Consider the following 26759-nt stretch of genomic DNA (forward strand, 5'->3'; position numbering starts at 1 on the left):
TTTCGAATCGTGTACAATCCTTCACATTTGCCGTTACGTAATGTAGTCAATTGTTTGCAGACTATACTAGTAATTAGCGAAACTGGACGTTTATTTGATGGTTTTGATCGGTCCCCTTTCTTGAATGTGGGTGACACATTTGCTATACGTCAGTCCTGCGGGATGGTACCATGGGGTTGAGACAGACTTCTGGAAACCCTTTGTTAAAGCTGAAGAGCATTCCTTCAGAATCCTTGCCGGGATGTTGTCGGGGCCAGTTGCTTTGTGGATCTTATAATTCCTTCAGAAGTTTCTATATGACAGGAGTAGTGACAGTGATATTGGGCACATCAACAAATGTTCTTCGTTTGAGTGTTGGTAGGTCTTGCAGATTTTCTTTAGTAAAAATTGAGCAAAATTGGGTATTAAAGGCCTCCGCTATTCCTTTGGCACTTGAGGCAAGGCGAACGATGTTCTGGAAAGGATTAGCACAAAAAGCCTCTCGGCGAATGGAATTTATATAAGCCTATCGCCAGAATGGTTTAGTGTTGTTGGTTGCAAGGTTGTCGCAAATATCACGGATATGGTTTCTGCGAAGCTTTTTAAAAACTCGTTTGAATTTATCCCAATAATCGAAGTCTCCAGTTCTAAGAGCTCCACATAACTTATGATTTTTTGTTACATTCCTCTCTCAGGTTGCCAGTCATCCATATGAGTTGAACTTTACACCTTATAATCTTAGTTGGGATATAATTATCCATAAACATTCTAATAATGTCAGTGGAGCTTAACCAAACGGTGTCGATGTCGGAATTTTGGATCTAGTCATCGGTAAGCTGGTCATTGAAGAAGTTCTGATCTTGTTGAATTTGGGCAAAATCCCCCTTAGCATAAATAAATACCTTTCTGTTTGGTTTGTGAACCAATATCGCTCTTATTGAGGCAGTGATGATGACAAAATCATGGTCACTACCTCTAGGTGCCACTATATACTGCTAATCAAAAACGAGGGATCATTGATAAAGCACAGCCAAGAATGAAATCGAAATTAACCTGCAGCTGTAAACGTTATTATGGCTTTTAATTTTAATATTTACATGGTATCCATACCACAAAGCTATGATTCCTCTGAACAATATTTTATTCGCAAAGACTTAAAGATGACATACTTCGTTCGAAGACAACAGTTTTCGCTAGGTTAACACTGTCCTATTTCGCGTTCAATATAGTTAATATGGGATTTCCCCCTTACGGAGGGAAATTCCACTATCTTGCGTAACCTCATCTGCAATGTTGTTATCTACGTGGTTGATCTCTGCAACAGTAGGAAATCGATCACAGAGAAACAACTTGAAGTTGGAAGTGCTCCAGTGGTCTTCGTTTGGATAGCATTACCCTTACTGATAGTTTTCTTGTTCGTGGATAGTGCATTTTGAAATTTGAAGAAATTTATTTCTCTTCAACTTAGGCTTCTTGAATAAAGGCTACTGAGAATAATAAGCCACAACGTTTTCATAGACTAACGTTAATCTACAAGTACAAATACATGAAGTCTCCGGCCTAACCAGGTGTTCTGACAACGCCTTTAGCAATCTTGTTCTCTTTGTCGAGCTGTCTGAATCATACGTTAGCATCACACCATAACTTAGTCAAAGATATAGAACTGATGCGATTCACGGTTAGACCATGTTGGATTTGTTCCAAGTTGAGCTGTAAACTACCGTTTCTTAGTTTTATGTTGTATGACTCGAGTAACAGTTTGTGGTAGATACATAGTCATTTTCCTGCGAGTGCATGAAATATGGCTGAACTTTTGAAGGAAGTCTTCAGTCCGGTAATAGAGGTTTATTTGAATCTTGAGCCGGCATTTGTCACCCACTGCGTAATGCAGAATCTTATAGACCACGGTAAGTGCATGTGCATTATTGTATTCAAAGATTCACATATGTTTAATGTGCTGGGAGTCTTGTTTATATACTGTAATTAGTTAAGAAAATAATGTTACTGAATTTTGCACTGAATAAGCCACTTCCATTGATATATTTCATGAATTAAAAAGATTCGCTTGTTATCAATTCATTCACAGATCTTCCAAAAAGTGCGGTTGATACATATACACCCAAGACTATTATTATGTTGTTGTTTTTCTTGAGCCAAAAAGAACTTACAAAAGGTTTCGTATAAAGTTGCATAAGTTTGTGAAAAGAATTATCCTTACATGTTTGCTGTAGTATGGCAGTATTATCCTACTTTCATGGTTCTAGCCCATGTGGCCAATTGTGCCACATATAATGGAATGCTAATTGCAGATGCAAAAATTTTGTACAAGATGGCAGATCTACACATTGATTTTACATTTGCAAATGTGAAAAAAAAGTGTGAAATTACACTTGGACACTATGTTAGCTTGATTGTTGGTACATTCCTTCACTATCAGTTCCAGAATAAGAAGGTGGTAGTTTGTAACTTGCTGTTCACTTTCTGACCAGCTCAAAATTTGTTACAGATCAGAGTGAGTGACTGAATTACCAGCTCCTTACACTTTGTTTCAGTAATAAAAAGGTTGACCATTGCAACTAAGAAGTAGATTATTGTTCAAGTGTTTTGCCCCTGCATAATCCTTTAAGATTGATATTGTTTTAAAATACTTAACAAAAATATCCTTTTTCATGTTTCTATTTTATATTATTCCGTTGTGTTACATCTTGGCTATAGCCATACATTATACTCAACCTACTGTAAAATAACTCCATGGACATGAAAGTTCTGAAGTTTTAAGAAATGTTGAAAATGTATTGTGGCATCTTTGTATATTCCATCGAATAATATTAATAGCCAAAATTTTAAGAGCTTGATGATAAACATTTGTTCAGATGCCTGTTCACATCTGTTTAGTATCAATCTGGCAAATGTTTCTGTTCTCATTGGTTGACATTGCTCTCTTGTTATTTCACTATTTTTGTCCTAGATACTGCAGGAGAGACAACCAAAATAGCACACAGTAAAAGTAACGGTGAAGCAGTAAAGTTCTTACTCTCAAGACTGGGCAGTGATGAAGGAGATTCTAAAATTTACTTTAAATTTCTGGATTGTCTCAGAAAAAGTAGTAAGTAGTCTTTACAATGTCACAGCGTAAATGGTTTAGATATAAATGTATGAAGAATGGACAAATTGTGTTGCAGCAGTGCAGTTGTTGTGCAGTGTTGAAGCAGTCTTGATGGATCGTAGGACAGACTACGCTGTACTGTATCAGATGGATATAAGCATTGCTTACAAATGGCTAACTGTTTGAGAGTCAAAGTCCGGCCGTTGCTTCTTTATCAATACTGTAGGTCTTCTTCTTTTAAGAGTTCTGTGTCTTTGGGCTGGACCAACTCATCAGTGTTAGAGTAATTCACATGGTACCAATTGAATTATTCTTGCAAAATTGGGACAAGCTTATTGGTTCATTCCATACAAAATTAACCAATGGTGTGGGAGGTCACCTCTTCGATTTGGCTCATTTTGGCTTCATTATGTAGATATAGTATTTTAGTGAGTTAGGAAGGTGTGCAAAATTTCAGCATCCTCGGGTCTAAACTTGTAATTTTTGAGTTACAGCGGTTCAAAGTTGAAGTGCCACGCCCACTCTTGCATGACCAAGAGTGCCCCTATCACAAAGTTGAGGTGCCACGCCCACTCTTGCATGACCAAGAGTGCCCTATCACAAAGTTGAGGTGCCACACCCACTCTAACATGACCAAGAGTGTCCCTCTCACAAAGTTGAGGTGCCACGCCTACTCTTGCATGTCCAAGAGTGCCCCTATCACAAAGTTGAGGTGCCACGCCGACTCTTGCATGACCAAGAGTGCCCTCTCACAAAGATCCAACTTTAAGTGCTAATAAATTCTTCATAAAACCTGCTGCAGTCATGAAAAAAAACTCCTATGACCAATGAGGTGAGTGAACTATACATGTGTATTACAGAGTGCATCTTAACGATATACATGTACAGGAGAGGTTCATGTGTTTGCAAAAGGGGAATGATGCACAGCTGGGCACCGATCCCTACTTTACTTCCAATGGCTTTAGGTGGCCCTGTGTACATATACTGTGGGGCATAAAATGGAAAAGTGAAAGTTTTATAAAGTGATCATGTCCCTCATTTTCAAGGCGAAGGATTTTGTGCTTATAGAGGGGAAGCAAGGTCAATTTTAAGCTTTATACACAGTTTCCAATATAGAACTTCACCAAACAAAAATATAAAATTAAGTTTCTCTATACGACACCAAGCAGAAAGTTCATTACCTGAGTGTTTCGTTTCACAGAAAATGGTACAAGCAGTTGACGAAAAAACTTGAATAAAATCTGAAATTGTTAATAACTCATTTCTTGTAATTGAACCTCTAATCGTTTAGGTGATGAAGGAAATCAGAATCTTGCCGACCACATCGAAGGTTTGAAGGACCTCCCGGCTTTATCAGATCACCGCCAACAATTTTGTCTTATTCTCAAGGATCTTCAGCCTTATCTGGTTGAGAACATACGACCAACAAATTTCCTGCTTTACCTGGAACCGTTGCTCTCTCGTGCTGATGTAGAGGCTCTCGTAGCCCAGGAACGACAACACGGTTTGCCCTGTGCTGCATTCAATTTGTTGCTTCTATTACAGCGCAGTGGCTCCGATTGGCACGGACAATTTGTCCGAGCTTGCAGAGACATCGGGCATCACGACATTGCCGATACTCTGGAAATCACGTTGGAGAAGTGTCATGGTAAGATCATAGGTGAAGCAATACCACCATAATTTCTTGCCACATGTGGTAAAGATGAATGTCTGTGATATAAACAACTTTTTATATATTACCTCTATAAAGAAAAACATGAAAACTAATGCTCTTGGGGCTCATTGATGTTTGAAAGCAAACAAGATGTAAAAATAGAGTATTTTTTTGGGCAACATTAATTGTTCTGTAGGCCCCAGTTATACAGTGAATGCTTCAAGAACTTTGATGAGAGATTTATGATTCATATTTGGCAGTGTAGAACAACCAGTTAGTGCCTGATACACCCCTTAATTGTATTGCTCTTCACAGGAACAAAAAACAATGTTTTTTCGATTGCCAGCTCCTACAACAGTCACACCCAGTAGCATAGCTGATAGGGGAGGAGATAGTGGAGTGAAGGGGGGGTGGGGTGGGGGAGGGGTGTAATATCTGGCCTAAACTGATGGAGAAATGGCATCAAGTAAGAAAGAAGGATGCTAGAAGAAAAATATGGAGGAATTTGCAATGGCTAACAAATTTAAAAGGGTAGAGGGGTAAGCCTTGCTTAACAGCGATGATCATAATGAATGTAGTGTGCTTCGCACACAATTACAATTCTTCATTTTACCTAGTTTGAAAGTTTGTAATTTACTCTATTTCTATTTTTAGCTATGAAATACCAGCAAATTCCAGAAGAGGAGACATCAACTAAGAGCAAGACACAAACAGAAGAGGCATCTGATCAGGGACTGAACTCATTTGAAGAGCAGTTTGAGTCTAGCGTTGAACAGTTCGAAGAATGTGGAAACTCTCCTGAGCTTATCTCATTAGACCGCCATCAGAAAGAACCAGAACATTATAGTAATTTCATTCAGCATTCATTTTTACAACTTGCATTTTTGTCTTGTTTACCAATGATAGAAAAAAATTGTTTATGAAATATGTAAATGAGAAGGAAGGGGAAATTCAGGGGAGGGGTTTGGAGGTCCACCGTCCCTTCAGCCCCACCGAAAAAAATTAAAAGTGGTTATAAGTAGTCTTGCTTTAATTTACTGCCTAAATGTGCCTCAGAATATGCCTCAGAAAACACTGTTTAATGTCTAAAAGTTTACTTTTTTTTCTGGGGGTGACACCTAGATGCCCTACAGCAACTAGCTGTAACACCCAATCAAAGTAGCTGGCTATATTTACTTGTGCATTACATTTTGATTTTTGATTTAGTTTGATTACATTATAAATCATATTTTATCGCAGATAGTCATAGTCCAAACTGGAACTTTGCCAACCATTCCCAGAAAGAGGAAGAAGCAAGTTACATTCCTCCTTTGAACAGGCCTGCTAAACCGATGGTGGACTTACATGAAAGTGAGTTTCCTGTACCCGTTATTTCCTGCTTGTAAATATACTTCAATTTAACACTCGGACAAATAAGATTCAATTACAATACAATACAATTGTCAATGTGTGTAGTGTTCGGTTTCGGAAATATCTGGTAGTTGTTTATTTCCTTTAACGAAGTTTTAAAGTAGCCGTTATAAGAGGTTGTAATATTTGTACACCAATAAATTAACTGTCTGAATTTTCGAAAATTCCCTGACCAACATTCTTCATCATACTTACCTCTACTCGTGCAATTTTGACCGGTCTGTTAGGGGTTGAAGGAGGTTTTTCTATATTGGTTGTCCATAGATGAAATTTTGTGCAACATAATGGGTATGTTTTGAAGTGAATTTATTCACGAGAAATGTGAATTTTCAAATCCTGAACAAATAATGGGCTTAAAACCTTGAAAAGTTGGGCTGACGGGTATTGTGGGACGCGACATAGAATCACCTACAAATGCAATGATCCACAGGAGATGTGATGAGGTCGAACATGATGTGTGACCGGTGACAATCTTCAAAAAGGTTATAGATGGAGAAAAAAACTATTTGGAAATAACAAGTTCTCAGGCAAAAGTGTACATCTGGTTGGTCAGTTCCAAGCCCGAAAATGCCATTTCCGGTGATCTGGGGGGTATCAAAACCAGAAATTTTCTTGTACGCTGCGCGCCAACCGATGGTGGCGCTCCGCTTAGATAGTCATTCGCGCCCCCCAGTTTGGAAAATCCTGGATATGCCCCTGCATATTGCCCAGTATATTACTGTTTATTATCAGCGATTTAATTGTGCTGCTCTCAAAAGCCTGGAAAGTAACTGTAATGTGTTGTAAGTTTTGAAATATACCAGTGAGCATTTGATTTTAGCCAGTAGATTTCTTAAGAACCGGCATCTTTTAGCAAGTATAGCTAAAATTGTTCAATTCTTGGTCAGATTTGAGTTAGTACATGTTTTGATTGATTTTCCAGATAACTGTGATTGAAACTGTGAAAGTAAAACTCATTTTATGTGACAAATCTCAAATCCACATCATATTACATAATCTTGTAAAATTAGTCATATTCCATTAATACTTCCCTAATTTTCAGAAAACAAGCAGGAAGACACATTTTTACTAAGAAATATTCATGCAAAATGTCTGTTGTCATGGTAATTTTTGAATCTGAAGTGTTATTTAAACACGCACATGTTCGTTTTGTGGTATGTAATATATATTAACTATTTAAAATCCAATTCAATAATATCTTTGTTTTGCTGATGGAAAAATTAAAAGAATTGAAATCATACTGGAAATAAAAAAACTGTGGGATATTTACGCCTCTTTCATAGATGAATTTGACAATGGTGATAGTGATTCGCCTCTGTATGGAGCCCTCCGCAGTTATCAGAGAGAATTAGCTCAGCCAGCAATAAGAGGCCTCAACACTGTACTGGTGGCTCCGACTGGGACTGGGAAAACTCATGTGGCTGGTTGGATCATTGACAGACACTTTGAAAGACTAGGAAAAGATGCCAAAGTAGTTTTTGTGGTTCATACGGTACTGTTAAATACTTCTAACACTTTTGCTAACTTCTGATAGTTTTAATCTTCTTGTTTTTTTCCTTGTGAAGTAAATTAAAGCACTGCAAATTACTCTCCAGTAGAATCGGTGGAAGGTGATATTGTCAAAATCAAATTTTGAATTTACCAAGAAAAATTTCTTGTTACAAATCATAATAACTCATGAAGTAAGTTGTAAGAAAAATGAAATTATATGGAATAATTTATCTGCAGGGTTGAAGTTTTCTTTCCTGAAAAGTCAGTGGCAAAAATGATATCATCTAATGTAAACTGTAGTAGGTATATCTTTCAAGGTGAACAGATGCCTTAAGCTACTTACAAATGACAACAAACATGTTTTAATGCATCAAATATGAAATGGTTAATCCAAATGTTTTGGAATCACTTTTATCTTGTAGAAAATTCTAGCAGATCAGCAAGTGGCAAAATTGACAGAACTTCTCGATCATAGACCAGAATTAGAGATCATATCTGTGACAGGGGAAAGCCTCAGCTTGCCTTTGCCGGAGATTGCCAATGTTTCAGATGTTCTGGTGTTGACTGCTCAAGTCCTTCTGAATGGACTGGTGGAAGGAAATGACGTGATGGACATCAAAGACTTCACTCTCGTAATATTTGATGAGTGTCATAACTGTCATGTAAGTGCTGTCTTTCAGACTATGGAAAAAGGCCACACATTGCCAATGATTTGAGCTAATTATATAGAATTACTTCACCCAGGCTCAGACTTTGTCAAATTACTTCAGCCTATGTACAGCATTTGGACCTCACACAATGGTAAAATGGCCCCAAATTATGTAGAATATGTGGTCCTAACACAATGGTAAGATGGCCTCAGAATATGTAGAATATGTGGTCCTAACACAATGGTAAAATGGCCTCAGACTATGTAGAATATTTGGTCCTAACACAATGGTGAAATATCTCATGTGCATCTTTCTTTACGTACATTAATATGATATTGTCTCATGCAGCCAGCTTTGAATTCATTGATATTTCTCACTAATGTCTGGGGTTGGAAGTTTGTGTCAGGTTCATATTGATTTATTATCTTTGTTATTTATAACGATGATGAAGTCAAGATTGACTTGCCCCATCTTACCATCTCTCCATTTCAATAGTAATCATGTGCAGAATTTGGTGTTTTGTTTTGCCAATACTACTCAGTTTGCATGTGTAAATCTATAGTCATTTCTACAGTTAGTTGATAACATGCTGAATATATACAACCTATCTAATTAAGAATCATGGCAAATGCATTTCAACCTCTATCTTTTTTTTTACCTGCATGCAGAAAGGGCATCCATTTAAAAGAATCATGGACCTTTATCATATCAAAAAAAGAAAACTGGGAGCCAGCAATGCCAACGTCCCCCAGGTTAGTATATAAATTTGGCCAACCGCATACCGGCAGTGTTTGCTTGATGACAGCTGGTCAAATAATTATGAAAACGGAGCTTTTGTCCCAATTGTGTATTTAATATACAAGAATGTCTGTATGTACTTTATGTGACATCACAGTTAATATTTAAATAGATTCAACTCTTTCATAGACTGTTAAATGAATCAATTTTGTGTCTATGCATTATACCAAACTTAACAAAAGACTATATGGTACTTAGAGCTACATCAACTAGTTACATATGCTCTGTAAGCTATGTTGTACCTGCATAAGTCATATTGCAGGGATTTCAGGGATGCTATGAGGAGAAACGCAGAGAGACATTGGTTAGATCAACAGGCCAGAGAGAATCAGAACCTCACCTGATCAATGTACAGGTTGTAAACTGATAGGGTTTTCAAGCCTAACCTCTTTAGGGCCTGCATAATTCATTAACCCAAGATTGTGGGACGAACACATTTTCAGGGGCCACAATGAAATCTTCTTATAGGGTCGGATTTTGCCTGTGGGTCACCTCTTGAGAACCCTAACCAGTAGTTTGAGGCTCACGTATGGCACATGTACCCATCTCAAGCTATGTGCATGATGGCAAGCTGGTCTCACAAATTACCATTGGGTGATTTAAGTTCTTCACTAGAATGTGCACAAAACTCGAAGCTTGTCTTCCATATAATGCTGTCAGTATAGAAGTCCATAGCTTCTGATAGCTGTCAAATAATTATACTACATCATATATTAAAGTAAACATGGTTATATTTGCACATGCATGCATGGACTTTAAATTAGAGTCCATGTTTCATAGAGGCATTTGAAACAAACTAGCTCACATTGGTGTTAATGTGCCTGTCATGTTGGCCGACCTATATGTTGTATCAGTTGGATAGGAAATGCTTAAGCCTATAGCTGGTGTTTCATACCGTTATCTTCATCAAATATCTTACAGACATGTAGAATACTTTCGGCATATGATTAAAGGCAACCTGTACATTTATTACACCAAGTTGAAAGATCCTTAAAATGTTGAATATTTTCAGAATATAATTAAAGGCAACCTGTAAATTTACTACACCGGGTTGAAAGAGTCTTTTATCCTTTTAAAGATCCTTTTAATGTAAAATATTTTCAGAATATAAATAAAGGAAACCTTTAAATTTACTACACCAAGTTGAAAGATCCTTTAATGGTGGTCTTTATCTCCAATGTATGAGTAAACTTGTCCTTTTTTATGCCATTAATATGATTTGACCTTTCAGATTGTTGGTATGACAGCCTCAATCGGAACAGGGAAAGCTAAATCCTCAGAAAAAGCCAGGGACCATGCTTTTGAGATTCTTGCCAACCTTGATGCAGACAAGCTACAGAAGGTGGAAAATACTGAGAATTTGGAGCAGTTTCTTAGCATACCACAAGAATGTAAGTCAGCAAATTAATTAAACATAAGAAAAGATTTTTTTTTTATAATAATATATATAATATAATATATAATATAATAATCAGCAGTTATTTTTACGACGCTTAAGCGACCACAAATGTGGGAGAAACCCGCAAGGGCTTATGGATTACAACTTACACGTCGGGTGGCTTCCAATTCAACAATTTAACTCAAATTTGGAATCTTTTCAATTTAGAAAGTCATTTCAGATGGGAAAACCGTAGATTGCTCTTGGATGAAAAACCCACCTTACTATGACCCGGCCGGGAATCGAACCCCGAACCTCCCGATTGCTAAGCCTCATTGCTTTTTGCGCTATGTAACTACAATGTCCAATACTTCATTAACATCTAGGATTCAATGTATACAAAATCCAGTGTGTCACTAATATCAAGTCTGTGTGTGGAAAACCAAAAACTATATCCTCAAAAATCGAATAGATTTTTGTGTGAAAATACATAATTTTGGTGAAACTGAGACAAATATGCCAGTTGTCACCCTTGGCCAGACATAAGCCCAGGTTTTTTTTTCAATTGCCTATAAACAATTCTTCTCAGAGTTCCTACTTTGGCCCTGATTAAGTTTTTTTCATCATGTAATAATAAATTATATCAAGTTTGAATTATACATATCTCACATCAATTTTATCAGTTACTTGTTGCATTCAAATTGTATCTTGAACATTTGATGTTTTACCAGAAACAGTAATGGTTTTCCTGAATAACCTCAGTTTTTGTCCCTTCTGCAATACTTGTCATTTAGCCTATGAAGAAGATCCTGCTCGGATTAAAACGTCAGGCCAACTCACTTTACACAATAACCTCAGATTTGTTTGAATTTGCAGTATTGGAAGCTCTAAATGTATTTTGGATTAATTGAATTATTAAGTGTTATTAATTCCCAAAGATATATAGTTGTACAAATGAAAGAAAACCATGAGAGGTATGTGTGTGCATGCTTTTCAACTTTAGCTCTCTGTTATCAAATAGATTTTTACCTTAATTTGAACTTTAAATCCCCCCAAATTGTGTTTAATATTTTTCTTCACCAGATGATCCACATATTGTTCCAGATCGAGACATCGATCCATTTAGAGATGTCTTGGAGGCTCTAATGAACAAGTTGGAGCATGCTTTAAGGGGAAAATTAGGTGGTTAGTATCAGCTCTCTCAGGTTTAATGTTTAACCAAAATTTTTCCTCAGTATTTATCCCAAATTTGCTTCAGAAATTCCACGTCTGGTCATTCATGTTACACCTCAAGTATTAAAGCATATCTTAATGTATACCTTAGAGTAATATAATTTTGTCACTAAGAAATATCTAACTTGTCTAATTTTAAATGGGGGAGTGAAACTTTTTTAGCTTTTGAAGGGTAGTAATCCCTGGAAAGTACATTTGGAAACTTTTTTTTGTTGTCTTTTAAACATTATTTTTTAACATGATTTAGACACCCTTGCATGATGGATGAGACCAATGAATAGCTGTGTCTCAAATATTTGGCCAGATGAAGAATTGAGGAACATTCGTCTAATGAATTTTGAAAATGGTTTGTATCTCGATGAAACACATTTGTTATTTTCTCTGTATTTTCTGGTTTGATTTCTTCACATTCTAGTCGAATTCCAGAAACGAGGTTTTGTCGGTGAAGTTCCACTTGTTTGCAAAGGTGCAAGGGACTCCCAGATCTATGAAAACTGGGTCATCACATTCCAGAAAGAATGCGTAAGGGTCTCGCTGGGTGCCGAGGTGCAACAAACTGTTCGCAACTGTCTGGAGTGGTTGTTGGTAAGTGTAGATTTAGCAATCAATTTATGTGTATTTTATGGTCAAAGATAGACACTCGATCTAACAGGTGCAACATGCATGAAAGGTAAAATCACTTTGTAGGGAAAGAATGGGAGTTTACTTTATATTCGATCTTTTACACAGATACTTGAAGTTAATCATGCTTTGATAAGTAATTCACGTGACATGGATAGAAATCCATGACTGGTGGTCTTGGCTAGGCCCAAATTCATGTTAATTGCAACTAGCGGATGTACTTGTAGATATATAATAATTGCTACGTCAAAAACCAGATATAAAAGCATGTTAGGGCACTCTGATGGAGGCCGTAGCATATATATTCTGAGGGTCTAAAGTCATATGGGGGGGGGGGGAGAGTTAGGAATAAATTAATTGCTAAGTTTGTGTTATTATTATTTGTTTACATGCCAAAAAGGGACCTAGTGGGGGCACCCAATGAACTGAATGAGTGGGCTGTGACTGGGGGCCATGGCCAGCTTGTTAGTATGTTAAAAAAAGGTCCTAATATGTGATTGACGAAGTTAAACATGATGATACTGGGAGGGCACGCATCGAAGGTGCAAGCTATCTAAGGGGTATGGGGTAATGTGTTGAATCTAAGCAAACATGTTTGACAGTTTTTGATGCCCAAAATATGTTTCAGAATGGCACACAAACATTATTTTGAATTTACATAACCGTATGGGGTATAGGTAGCAATTACTTGCATAAATTTTAAGTGGATATGAACGTTAACTATTTATACATAGGGGAGTCTGGTCACAACAGTGTACTGCGCTTGAAGCGGGCTAATTTTTTTTAGGTTTTTATGTTGAATGTGAGCTAATGTCAGTACTATATAACTACTAAAGTCAAAGAAATACACCCACCCACTCCTACAAAAAATAACTATAGCTTAACGTATTGCCCTGTTTTTTGTTCTATCATAAAAACACAATTTATTTTCCAGAAGGGGCTGGCCGGGCGTCATCTCCCCCTGGATTCCTGATGTTGAGAGGCTATCCAATTTACAGATTTGGCTCATTTTAGCGCAAACCTAATTCCAGTTTATTCTCAGTGACTGAAAAGACATCTGTTAAAGGGGATGGTTTTGGTGGTGGTGGGGGGGGGGGCAGCCGTGGTGATGTCAGGGATGTTTGAATTGTCCTAAAGCTATATATCATACATGCATGTACCAGAACAGCATATGTATGCATGCATGTTGAGTTACAATTGGGTTTTAGGTTTAAACAACAACAAATGATTGAGTGACAAATAAAAGACAAAACTGACAGACACTTAAACACATAACATAAATTAAATATAAAGCAAAAATTGCTCATTAAAGGTGAGAATGTTGAGCAATTTAAACACATAACATTAATTTAATTTAAAGCAAAAATTGCTCATTAAAGGTGAGGATGTTGAGTAATTAAACACATAACATTAATTAAATTTAAAAACAAAATTGCTTATCAGAGGTGAGAATATTGAGTAATTAAACACAGAACATCAATTAAATTAAAGCAAAAATTGCATATTAAAAGTGAGAATGTTGAGTAATTATTAGTAACAGTATAAGGATGATATCAGCCTTGTAGAGATCACATGACTAACTTGTACTTTTCAGGACTACAACCGTGCCCTCTGCCTGAACAGAGATGTCAGGACCAAAGATGCACTCAGCTTCTTGGAGAAGGAGTTTGAGGCCAAAGCTTGGAGGAGAGGCGATTTCAACGAGAAACTTGTCAGGCTCTTCCATGGTGAATTTTAGTTGCCTATTATTCCTCTTTTTGCTTTTTGATATTTCTTCAGATTCTGTCATTGCATATTAAATTGAACATGTTATCAACCTCTCCCTTGTTTTAAACATGGTAATGCCACCAAGCCGTGCTTTCAGGTTAACACTTGCTTATTTGCAAACTGATAACGTCAGAATTAGGCTAGTCTAATCCAAACCTGAAATGAATATATCAGATGCACTCGCAGCTTATAATGAATGTTTCTTATAGATTATTAATTAATTAGTCTAAAACACTGGTTGGCAAGTTGCAGCTCTAGAGACTATTTTCTGATGCTCATAATTATATTTTATCGATAGCCTATGAATGCTATAGAACCTCATAGCAATGGAAAACATGACATATAGTAGAGGAGAATGGAGTGTTTGTATATAGCAGGGGCGTATCCAGGAGGTGTGGCCTAAACATTTTTGACATGACACCACGGTGCATTCTCAAGGATATTTAGGCTATAAACAAGCTCAATAAATGCATTGGATGTGCTAATAAATACTTTTAACTTTTTTTGGTGGGGGTGGGGGGGGGGAGCAGAGGTTAAACAGGTGTTTTTGGGTGATGTATAAACACCCTCACCCTTCCCTTTCTGGATTCCTGTCTGTATAGGTAGTACTGCTGTTTGGGTATTTCAATATAACAGATGAACAATACATTATCTGTGGCAATTTCTAACCTTTTATTTCCCATATAATGTGTCATGTGTTGTTGTTTTTTTGTCCCTGGAGTAGGTACAAGCTCAAGTGTTGCAAGATATGAATCAGGCTACTAAACTGCAGTGTTAACTTCATGTGGCCCAGCAGATCAATTTTGTGCCCACTCATGGGCTAGAATGTCATTGTTTATCTTGTATCTTATATTTTCATTGAATGTCATCTCTATAGAACATATATAAGTGTTGTCATTGAAACAGAACTGTAGGAATTTGTTTTAGACTAATTGCCAGAATAATTAATCTCCTTGACACAATGATCTTTACTCCAAGTTTTAGATACTTTCTATTTTAAAGTATCTGGATTTTTTTTTTGTTGTTTGCGATTTTTGCAGAAAAGTTACCAGATTTAAAAAGACTCAGTGAAACTGCATCAAAGAACCCTGTGCTGCAAAGGTTAGAGGAGCTTATAGTGGAGGAATTCATGGTCAAAAAGTCCTCTCGGGCCCTCTTATTCACACGAACGATCCAGTCGACCATTGCACTGAAGCAGTGGATTGAAGAAACTCCGGAACTGATTCAACTGGACCTGAACCCTGGACGACTCACTGGAGCAACTGATCAAAGTATGTTCTTGAAGTAAACCAACTTTTAAAAACATATATAAAACTGGCAACTAAAATTTAAAACAGCATAAAACATGATTGCCTTCTTTTTGTGCATTTCTGTTTTCATGTTGGACTCATATTGTGCTCGTACAAGCATCAGCTAACATAGAGATGAAAAAAAGAAATATGAATTCATTTGCATCTGTTTCCATGTATGCATGTATGAGTTAATGTGGAGAAAATTACTCAGAAAAACAAGGTACTTGTGGACACATTTGACATCTCATTTTGTAATTGTGTTAGCTCCATTAGCATAGTGATTGCTAGAGTAAAGGAAACTGTCGTGGAGGGGGGGGGAAGGGAGGGTAAGGGGGAGGTGGTGGAGGGGGTATTGGCATGTCAGCTCAAGTTTGTTATTCTGTTCTGTTTGTTGCTACAGAGCTATTGCCAAACTGAAGATGAACTGATGTTCAGTTGAGAACTGATGAAAAGAGAATCAAGTGTTTTGCATTAAAATTATGCTGACTGCCACCATTGATCATGTTAAACTTTTACTGACACAATTTTAATGCTTCAAACATGCAACAAGCATTTTGAAAAGTTGGAATTCTGTATTAATATTTTTTAGAAACTATGAATAAATTTGTGATCATCATTATGTCAGTAATAGTAATTTGATTTATCTCCTAGCATCTGCTGAACGTGACCACACAATTCAGATGTTTCGCAGTGGGGAACACAAGTTGTTGGTGGTCACTAACGTAGTAGAGCAGGGTGTAGATGTACCAGACTGTAACCTGGTGTTTAGGGTAAACTACATCCCAAGTGACACGGGTCATGTTCAGGTCAAAGGTCAGTGAAAACATATTAACCTATTTTTAAGTAAGACATTTTGTGGTTTGTAACATCCAGCAAGTCTAAGGAAGTCGAGTGGGAAAATGATTTTTAAGTGTATACCTACATGAAAATTGAGCTACCAGATTTAAGGTGAAAAGCAATATACCTATTAAGAATGTCACTATTGATGATTTGCCCTTAGCTACAGTATGTTCAGATTAGTAGATGACCGAATCCCTGTCCAGAAAGTTTTTCTACTGTTTTTATAACTACTGTTTAATTGTCAGCATATTTTATAAAGTCTGTATATCAGTTTTATTAAAGTTTGGAAAACCACCAATCAGGGTGTACGATATTAACTCTATCAACAGGGACTGACTGGATAAGATATATAAAAAAAAAGAATTTTCTTCAGAAAATAATCATTTTGTGGCTGGTTGTTATTGTAGTAGAGTTTTACATTTGTTAATGATTTTGTTTTGTTCTTGCTTTGATATGTCTTTCATCCCACAGGTAGGAGTCGTGCAAGAGGAGGAAAGAGCTATCTGGTGGCCTCTAGTAGCTATGGCAACTTCAGAATTAGAGAAATTGATAACAAGATCCGAGAGACGTTGATGACGAGGGTTGTTCGAGAGATAAGTGAGATGTCGGATGACGATTTCATGGAGAAGATAAATGATCAAAAGAGAAAGATGTACAGAGATCTTCAGAAAGAGAAAATGAAGAGGATTAGGCATTTAGAAGCCGGTCGTCATGACTACAGCAGCACAGAATACCACCTTCATTGCATTGATTGCAAGGCATTTGCATGTTCTTCGAGAGATATCTTCCTGGTGAAGGGTACCTATCGTGTCGTTAGAAGCATCGAATTTAGAAGGGATCGAATAGAGACTTACAAAATGGACGAGCCAAGGATGATCAAACCCAATGAAATGGCTGTTGGAAATGTTGTTTGTAAAAAGTGCAGGAAAGCTTGGGGAGGAATGATAATATTAGATGAACAAAGCTTAGTTGTAATAACCATCTCTGGCTTTGAGGTCCGGAACGTCACGACAGGGGAGGTCAACACTTATCCTAAATGGAAAAAAGCACCGTTTATGTCCCCAAATTATGATGATGATGACGATGATGATGATTATGACCTCTGAAGAAAGCTTAATCCTTTTACTTTCCTAACTTGATCGATGGTTACACAGTATAAAACATCAATTGCAATTTTTATTGTACAAGTAATTTGTTTTGTATATACAGTAATCTGTCAATTTCAGCAATAACATTATAGGCCTTACAAGGTGGAACAACAATTTCTAGGTACGCTGAAATGGCCACACATTTATACAAACTCAAAAGAAGCTATGACGCCATTTTTGGCGTTTTGCGAGCACCGCTTTTCGTGTTAATAATACTGATGACACATCCATCATATTCATAAATTTACTAGGTACGTGTTTAAAATGTACTGAGATCAACACTAGAGGATGGTATACCGTAAATAAGCAGTAAAATGATGGTCTTTGAATCGGTATATGTTGTTATTTGTCAATTATTGAGAATATGGGACAAATTTATTCAGTAGTTTATTGCAAATGGTCGCCAGTGCATGCTTATCATCAACAGATATCTTTTTCAATGGATATGAAGCTTTCGTGAATATCTAATTTTTGGGATTTATTTTCTGTAAGAAAGGAACACACACTTCCCTTCTTCACTTAATGTTAAAAAAAATATAGGGTTTACAAAAGTAGAAGGTAGTGGTTGCATTTACAGAACTAACCAACCAACTTATGTTGCTTTCATTTGGAGTGTACAATTTGAAAAATATTTTTATTGCATGTTATATTGTGTATTACTTTCTGTTTAACAATTCATTGTGGAAATCATTGTGAAGGGTGTGTGTGTAGTCGCTGGGATCAGGGGTAGGTGTGAGGAGGGCCAAGTGTGGCAATAAATGCTACAGTCCATTACATTGCAATGAGCGCAGCGCACTACCAATCCCTGCAGCTGCGAACAAAGGTTACACTGGGTGTAACTTGCAAAAAAAAACCTGCGGCGGGCATTGATTGAGCGTGTGGAACGCTTCACTTAGTCTTGGTTTATCAGTGAGTTATCAGTAAGTTTTGTTTACAAATTTTTCGCAATTCGCTCGTTCCGGGCGCACTTCCTTAGGCCTGCGTGAGTGCAAATGGGTTGGAAATTTGTACTGGTTGGATGGGTTGAAGACATGGATCGGAGAAAGGGAAATTGTTTACATATAATATAACATATCAGGAATACATACATACAAATATCGCCTCCTCCCTTAGGTTGCAGGGGTTACAGCAGTATGATTCCAGACATAGCCTCATACCCATATGCACTGGTGATGGAGACTACCAAAGTGTGCGTCAAGAGGGGTGGCTTGTCAGATGCCGATTTTCTGTGCTTGTTTTTTCTCAATTGCCAATTTCAGTGATATGGTGTGCGGGGTGGGGGTGGCACTGAGGTGTTTTTGACCACCACTTGAATCTTTTTATGTCTTAAAATTAGTACTTAAAGCAAAAAATCTTTCTTCTTAACATTTCAAGACTTATACAAAACACACTAAGAGCTATGTAACAATAGTAATGATGTCTGTAACATGAAATTTTACGATGAGGTAATTACCATTCGTCATTAATGTTTTGTGCCCATCTCTATTTTTTCCCTGCAAATAACCGGTCGTTTACAAGTAGACTTATGGACTTTTCTTGTCACCTCTAACAATTGCTCATTAAGGTATTTTAAGTCCTCCCTAATTCCGGGTATCACTTCTACAACTTTTGCTATATTTTGTGACACAAACCTTTTCCCGGCAAACTGCTTCTTTACTATATCTTTAAAGAAAAAGTGAAAAAACTTGTTCCCCCCCCCCCCATATTTTTAAAGTAAGAACAACGGAAGGGCCGTATGGGTGACGATGAATGAATAAGAGAAAACTTAAGTATATCAGATACACTCGCAGCTAAATTAATGTTCCTTATATAATATCATATAACAGAGTTGTATTAAAGTTTGAAATGTTAGAGATATGTGCTTCAGAATTGCAAAAGTATAACGATATTTCTTTTTGTAATTAATGTAAATTTGTTAATGTGTGTGACTATAAGAACCACTCACTGAATCTCATTTTACAATGGCGGGAGGGGAGAAGCGAGACGTAGGTCATAATTTATACCAGCATTTCAATACCCCTCCACCCCCCCCCCCCCCACAATTTATTGGGTTAATAGAGAATGATGAAACAAATGGGAAATCACTAAGTACATAATAAAACTAAATGTTTCATTTATATTCTGTGTGATATTTGCCTTATTGTCTGTCTCCTTGTCAACTACTGACTTTAAAGGGTGTGAAGACTCGCGCAAAAAGAAACGTCTAATGCCGGTAATCTGACCTAGTTTCGAATGAGGTGTAACAGGAGTGTTAGACACCACCATTGATCCCAGAAAATACATGCACAGCTTGCTACCGTCAGTAGTTAGACACTAGTGTACAGTCTGTACATACAGGTGCCGTCAATACCCACAGCACAGTGTATAAACGATACAGACGACAAGCACAATAACATAAAAAGCTGTATAGGACACCAAACAGAAAACTTATGTACAACAACTGCCAGTTCAAACAATCCGCCACCGATCACAAAATAATAAAAACATAGAGAGAAGCCATAGAGAGAAGAAGATAAAAGCAATCACCATACCTCTACACTTCTACGGGTACCAGACAGATGATACCTGAATTGCGATCCGACCCTGGTAACTAAATTAATGGCTTGGATTGATGACTTATAAGTGTGGATATTAGTACATGGTTTGGTAACAATGAAAGCTGGAAGCAGACTACACAGACATGAAACAGGTGGTAAAATTATTGAGAATGGCGAGTATTTATTACTAGATGTTCACAAGTCTATGGCAAAACTGGTGGCATAAAATGCATTTTATTTTACAGATTTTTGTCTTATACAATGTGGTTACATATCTCCATTTCATAAGCCCAGGGTAAAATTGTTCAGCAACGTAGGAATACATGTTAAAAACGACTCAAATATATAGTGAGTCAAAACGTCTGATCATGCAAGTCAAACTATTGTTTTTTCATAATATTTGTTTTAGGATAGTATTTTTCTGCACATACTGCCAGTCGTAAAGAGCGATATTAGGCTAGAACTTATTTTCTTAATATAAGATATGAACCTATAAGCGTCTAAAGGGCATCAGATAAAACGGCTGGACTACTTAGTCTATCACACCGACGGTCATTAGGTCAGTTCCTCAAATAGAGTTTATGCAACAAGTACCTCGGTAGAAATCAAACCAAGACTTTTATGGTCTCCGATAACATAATTAACAATGCATTACAACTTAGTAAAGACAAATGGCATTGAAAGCCATTCAATGTTTCTATTTATATGAAGTTAAAATAACATTAAGATCCGATTGCATCTGAAATAAAAACAATGGATACATATGATTTTAACCATTTAGGCCTGCACAGAGGAGATGATGTCATCATTAGTTTAGTCTTAAAGGAGCACTCTAGACATTTTAACATACTTTAATGTGTAACCGGAAAAGCTATTATAGAAACATGACTAGCAGCAAGTTTGTTCCCTTTTTGTTGGACTATTAAAAATCAAGAATTTTGCCTAAAGCCATCTTTTATAGTGAATAGCATATGATAGAGCTGAAATTTCCTTCATCATTTTGTTAGTAATGAAGAATTCTGACATGGCTCAAACTCGAACCTGTGACAATGCACATAGTAAGAAAAGTAGTGAATAGCTTTCAACAAGACAGTTGAAACAAAAAAATTTAAGTCAAAAATGGAAGAGTCAATCTGGTTGTGAAACAGCATAAACAAGTCTTGATTTCTTTAGGCATATATTTAGCATTTTTAAAGATAAGATATATCGATAGTGAAACATTTGTTAAATATTAATAGTGGGAATATTCACATTCACTGCTTTTTCTGCATAATGATCTTATAAGCATACACTAGTGCGTGCATTAACTTCATCTTTAATCGCACAAAATGTAGGTCAATGGAGGTTCATTTACAAAATCTGTAGCAGAATTTATGGGCAACTTTTGTAGTTACACCTTTTATATTTTACTGAAAGGTGAAAAGTTGGGGATCTCAAAATTCCTAGTTTTATGATATTTTATGGTAATAATGTATGCAAATATGTAAATTAAGCTGCTATTGGTATTCTTGGGTATTTAAGAATATTACTTCATTACAATCATTTATTTTGTAAATTTCTGTAGATATGGTTTGATTCCTCACAAATAGATCTTTCAAATGCTAACCATTTTTTCCACATTTGATGAAAATATTAGAAGAAAAAAGTGTATAAGGAAATTATTTTGTGTGGTACGTCATCCAAATCTACAGAAAATGACTTAATTTTTTTTTTTTAATTGATCACACTAAAAGAACCCTCCATAGACGTTTCTTCACAAAATGAACACAATATGAATATTACTCCATAATTTCGTGAAATTTTCAAGAATTTGTGCCCCAGAATGTTTTTTTTTCTTGACTCAGTATCAATCAAATATTCAGAACAATTTGTGACATTTCAACATTGTCATCAATCTACTTTTGACTTCTTAAGCTAATGAACTTTATGATCATGAGATTCAGAAATTGGTTCCAAATATTGACTCAAAAAATTGACCCAGAAAAGGGTGACACCACCATGAAAGGACAAAGAGTTTCTGTGAATTATTTCTGTTTATCTTGTTTCTTGTATTAAATCTCTTAATGATTGGATCTAAGATTTATGTTTATGGTGACATGTAATCCTTCAGCATCTACCAGTATTATTAATTATGCTTTGCTAGATTCAAAACAGATAGTAAAATTTATTTTCATTTGTAATTATACGTTTTTCAAAGACAAAATATACAGAAATGCTACAAGATGGAATACTACAAGAAAAGGCACTGTAATTGCATATTAAGTAAATATAGGAATTAGAGTAAGAAAGAGAAAAAAAGCATTCAGTTCAAAGAAGAATGTGAAAAAAAATTGAAATTTCATATGAATCATATGATAGTAGTACTGTTAAATTTACATTCAATCCATCGATTTAATATGAAGAATTGATTGGTTGTCATCACATTGTTCATTTTGGTGGAAGGTCAATGATTCCACACACCAAATTAGCTGGCAAGGCTTTATCTAGAGAGAGAGAGAAAGTAAGATGGAAAACAAAAGCACATTGTGAGGAGGAAAACTCCATGGAACAATGCATTAACTCTTTTGGGGAATATTTATATGTTTTTACGTGTATTTATGTGTTTTAAAAGCCCCTTTTTCGCTTGGCCAAACTGCACAAGTAAATACCCTGGACTATTCAATCACTCAGAGAGTTTACATGCTTGTATGTGCTTTCATGCGATCTTGTTAATTTGATTCAGAGTTCTGTAAAACGATACAGATCACACGCTTGATGACCAATACGACATCCTGCTCCGTAGAAATGCTAGAGAGCCCCACTTAGTCTCATTATTAAATTAGCTAAATTGAAGGAGACAATTTTATAGTAATTACTTTTAAACACAATTAAATCTAATTATTTGAAAGGAAAGAACACTAGTCAAGCTAACAAAAGATCTTAATTCAGGGATTTTATCATCAAACTATTATCAAAGGTTCTTCAAAATCAGCTCAAGAAAGAAGCTGTTATAAAGTATAGGATACCTCACAGTTTTATAACTTACCAATGGCCTTTGGATATGGCAGATTAAGTTCCTTCATAATCTTGATAAAGTCCTCCAGAGATTTACTCAGTCTAGGATTGAACGCCTTTTCTTCCTTCACTGTTGTAACAGTTTGCCCTGTTTCAAAATGTTTGCAAAGATCAAGATTAAATACTAAGTACTTAAATCCATTGACTGGCTAAGAGCTTTGAAGCAATCACCAAACAATGCACCCACTGACAAGAACTTGGGTTGAGTGAACTTTTGAAGATAATGGGTTTTACAGTTGTCTCTCAATTTTTAAACCTCTAACCTTTATAAACTTTAACAACACCATCAATCCTGTTTCGATTTTCAGTGCACTCCGGTACAATAGTTTATGTTCCCAGGTATCTAATATCTCTCCTTTAATAATTGAGTATAGTCACTACATGGTGACACTAGATTGTGGCAAATACAGAACGAGACGCCCAGCATTTCTGATGGTCATCAACATACAGGCTGCCTTCCTTTAATAAATACTAATCCTGCTGTTTATTAAACCTATTAACTTGATAAATCTGGACTATACATATAAAAATATCAATACCTCCTGACATTGCATATGATGTATGCCTTAATGATTCCAAAAACAAAGCAATGGTTGTAGTAAAAACTAACACATGAAGTCACAAAATTTCTTGACCTATTCTGAAACCTTTTGGATAATTCTCTTAGCTTCTTAAAAAAACATGGGTCTTTCAATCTTTGTACCTTTTGCAAGATCTTCTGCAACAGTGGGAAGGATATATAGACAGGGGAAAGATGGAATGCAGCTATAGCGTGTGGACAGGTAATTCAGTAGATACACAATAGATACGATTCCTTACCGTTGTAGTCGTGGGCAGGATAGAGGAGGGTATCGTCTGGTAGGGAAAGTATCTTCCCATGAACAGAGTTATACAGAGTCTGTGGGTCACCTGATAGATTGAAAGATTGAAATAGTTAATTGAAACAATTGGGCACTGACATAAATTAGCAGCATGCTTCTGACCTTCATCGTGAATTAAACAGTGACAAAAAATGAAAAGGTAAACCAGCCAGAATTGGCAGTAAGAACCAGGAGGGCAAAGCAACTTTTTATGGTCAGTTAGAAAAAATGCTTTGTACATTCATTGAAATGTCAGGCCATCACAGAAATTGTTTAAATCTTTCAGAAGATTAACAAGGCAGTTTTCCAAATATTTGAATAGGCAACAAGGCATATATTTTATTTCAGAAATGACAGAAAACAGGAAACATTCATGAGATCATTCTTAAAATTTACTTACGATCTTCACATATCCAAAAGTTGCTTAAGAGCTATTTTCTGTCGCAAAGTTTGCAATTTTCTTTTAGCACACTGCCATCAGTTAATTTGAGGCCTGGAAACCCATTTAAATTGACATTAAAAGATGAATTCTGAAAGCCCCTACAAATTTAGTAAATTCACTTTCTCAGCAACTCTTAAATTTCTCTTTAATAGCAAAGGATATTGGATGAGATTGGGAGAGGAGTCCATGTGTAACCAACAAATTCTGGAGGAGCAAAGACATTTCTCAATTCAAATCAGTGGCCGTGGGAGTAAAATGTCTTGAGATAATATACAACCATTTTAATTGGTTAACAAAGTTTCATTAAAAAATCTTATGTTGGGATTGCCATGCCAGTCACAGTGCAGTACCTTGCATAAAGTGTCATTCTGGTATAATTTGAAAAATGGCATGGCAGGGAACTTAAGGTAATCTGGTCTTTTGTTTTTTACTTAAAAGACAGACAAACTTGACTTTGATCTTCATTTGTTCTGAAATCCTAAGCTGATCGTCAAACTGTTGTATTTATGTTCTACCTTCTTGAAAGTCGGTCCTCCCGCAACCTCTGATCAACAGAGCATCTCCAGTAAAAGCCATGATGGGTCTGCTGCTATGGTGCATAATGTAAGTGACACAACCATTGGTATGGCCAGGTGTGGTAGCTACCTGGATAGCCTAGTAGTATAGCAACAAACATTACATAATTTATTAAATAATAATAAATTGATATCGATCTGGGAACATTATCAAGAACCATTCAAAGAGCTGGGAACTGTTTGGTTACGATGGGATACACGCCCAAGAACATCACGGTGACAAGTCCCGTGTTCTCTGTCAGTTGAGTGATTAATCCCTTGGTTAGAGGCAATGCCTATATAGCCATTTATTTTGCTGGGGGTGTCAGTCATTGTCCCTTATTTGTATTGATTTAGTCACCATTTATCTTTTAAAAAAACATTAGATGGCAAAATATCTATGAAAATATATTTGCTGAGGAAAAATAACACTGATTTTCCTTTTCAACAGTCAAGGTTTTGAAACTACAGTATTAGCCATTATACTGGGGTACTGGCAACACTCAAAAGCTCAAACTCTTCTTCTCCAAGAGTAAATGAGAATACTACTAACTGTACATGGCCATGGTACATTGTGATGTAAGTAAAGTTGTATTTGGACACAAATGGCCAAAACATGCAGCATCCCATTTCATTTTTCACATTCAATATTCCCACCGTAAACTACATGTGCAGTAATTATGATCAACTTCCATAATTCCATAATGGACATTTAGTATCTGAACATTCAACAGCAAATCTTTCACAGGTCTATGTATAAATGCAGCATGCATTGCAGCACAGATGCAATATTCCCACCATTATATTAAAATGTAACTATGACCAATTTGCAAAAAGGATATTTAACATCTGCATTATGAATATTCAACACCAGATACTACAAACTTGTATATAGACACAAAATCTCTGACATATGAACCATTCTTTTTTAGCATGGCTTCAATGTTTCCTCCATGTATTGCACACTCAGTAAACTATGATTCATTCTTTGTAATATACATTTAACATCTGTATCAACTTAATATTCAACAGCAGATATTTCCAAATTTTGATTTGGACAAAAATGTCTCCAACACATGATATTTTTTTCTTCAGGATGGATTCAATATTCATTTCATAAATACTACCCTGTATTAATGATCCAATCTACATAATGAATATTCAACAGCCCTAGCTAGAAGGTGACATCATGGGTCTACTTGGTTGCATTTTAGTTACTGTGTACACCGATAACTGTACAGTCGAAAGGCAAACAGATGCAAATTAGCCAAATAATTCATCAGTTGATTATAAATTCCCACGAAATGACAATTTTTGTTGAATATTCACTGCAAATATAAACACTATTTACCAAATTTCCAAACTCGATTGATTCACCGTCCTCGACATAAATATCTGCCTGAGCACCGCTGGCTTTACTGATGATGCTCTTGCAAGTTGGAAGTTTCTTCTTTAATTCTCCAGTGCCGGTGATGTGGTCGGCATGGCAATGGGTGTTAACTAGAGGAAAAGAAGAAGATGAAAGATGAAAGGAAAAATGTGACGTTGTTGTGACTTTGTATTATAGTGCACTTCTTATATGCTATGTCACTGAATTATATTAACACATCATATTAAAATTTCAATTTTCCATGTGGTACTATAAGCTACTGAGTTCTATTGCATGCATGTATATATTTTATTGGTCATAATTAAAAGCCCTAAAATTTTCAGGAGATGAAAAGACAAAGAGCTGTTAAATGATAAATTGTAAACATAGCATTTTAAGAAGAAATTTCATTCCATTTGAAAGATATCCCTGTTTTGATGTTCCTCCATACACAAGAGTGGCTGAAGACTTGAGTAAGTCTAGAAATGACATCGTTCATGCAGCCAGTCCCATTTGAAGTGTAAATCTTGCTTATATTTTTAAATGCTTTTACTCGTCATCTTATGTCCAATAGAT

At 36.2% G+C, this 26759-nt stretch overlaps 2 protein-coding genes across 10 annotated transcripts in view; one reads left to right on the forward strand and one right to left on the reverse strand.

The window, feature by feature from the left end:
• The window catches only part of LOC139962221 (ATP-dependent RNA helicase DHX58-like), a 33655-nt gene extending 12119 nt beyond the window's left edge, over positions 1-21536 (forward strand). Inside the window, exons 1-15 of one of the 3 annotated variants that reach the window (XM_071962221.1) lie at positions 156-357; positions 2948-3085; positions 4377-4733; positions 5394-5585; positions 5979-6089; positions 7433-7641; positions 8063-8302; positions 8959-9042; positions 10320-10479; positions 11550-11651; positions 12115-12284; positions 13915-14047; positions 15128-15358; positions 16031-16192; positions 16691-21536. In XM_071962221.1, coding sequence (XP_071818322.1) covers positions 171-357; positions 2948-3085; positions 4377-4733; positions 5394-5585; positions 5979-6089; positions 7433-7641; positions 8063-8302; positions 8959-9042; positions 10320-10479; positions 11550-11651; positions 12115-12284; positions 13915-14047; positions 15128-15358; positions 16031-16192; positions 16691-17325 — 3111 coding nt within the window. In that variant the 5' untranslated portion in view covers positions 156-170 and the 3' untranslated portion in view covers positions 17326-21536. Of the gene's footprint in view, positions 1-155; positions 358-1261; positions 1887-2947; positions 3086-4376; positions 4734-5393; positions 5586-5978; positions 6090-7432; positions 7642-8062; positions 8303-8958; positions 9043-10319; positions 10480-11549; positions 11652-12114; positions 12285-13914; positions 14048-15127; positions 15359-16030; positions 16193-16690 lie in introns of those variants that run through there. The other 2 variants (XM_071962222.1, XM_071962223.1) reach the window with 2 other exon arrangements.
• Positions 20181-26759, reverse strand: part of LOC139962225 (persulfide dioxygenase ETHE1, mitochondrial-like) — a 57384-nt gene continuing 50805 nt past the window's right edge. For all 7 annotated transcript variants that reach the window (XM_071962234.1, XM_071962230.1, XM_071962235.1 and 4 more), the window contains 5 exons: positions 26166-26314; positions 24776-24914; positions 23778-23867; positions 22930-23046; positions 20181-22387 (listed from right to left, as the gene is read on the reverse strand). In XM_071962234.1, coding sequence (XP_071818335.1) covers positions 22332-22387; positions 22930-23046; positions 23778-23867; positions 24776-24914; positions 26166-26314 — 551 coding nt within the window. In that variant the 3' untranslated portion in view covers positions 20181-22331. The remainder of the gene's footprint in view (positions 22388-22929; positions 23047-23777; positions 23868-24775; positions 24915-26165; positions 26315-26759) is intronic.

Source organism: Apostichopus japonicus, chromosome 20 (assembly GCF_037975245.1).
Source record: "Apostichopus japonicus isolate 1M-3 chromosome 20, ASM3797524v1, whole genome shotgun sequence".
Taxonomy (NCBI): domain Eukaryota; kingdom Metazoa; phylum Echinodermata; class Holothuroidea; order Aspidochirotida; family Stichopodidae; genus Apostichopus; species Apostichopus japonicus.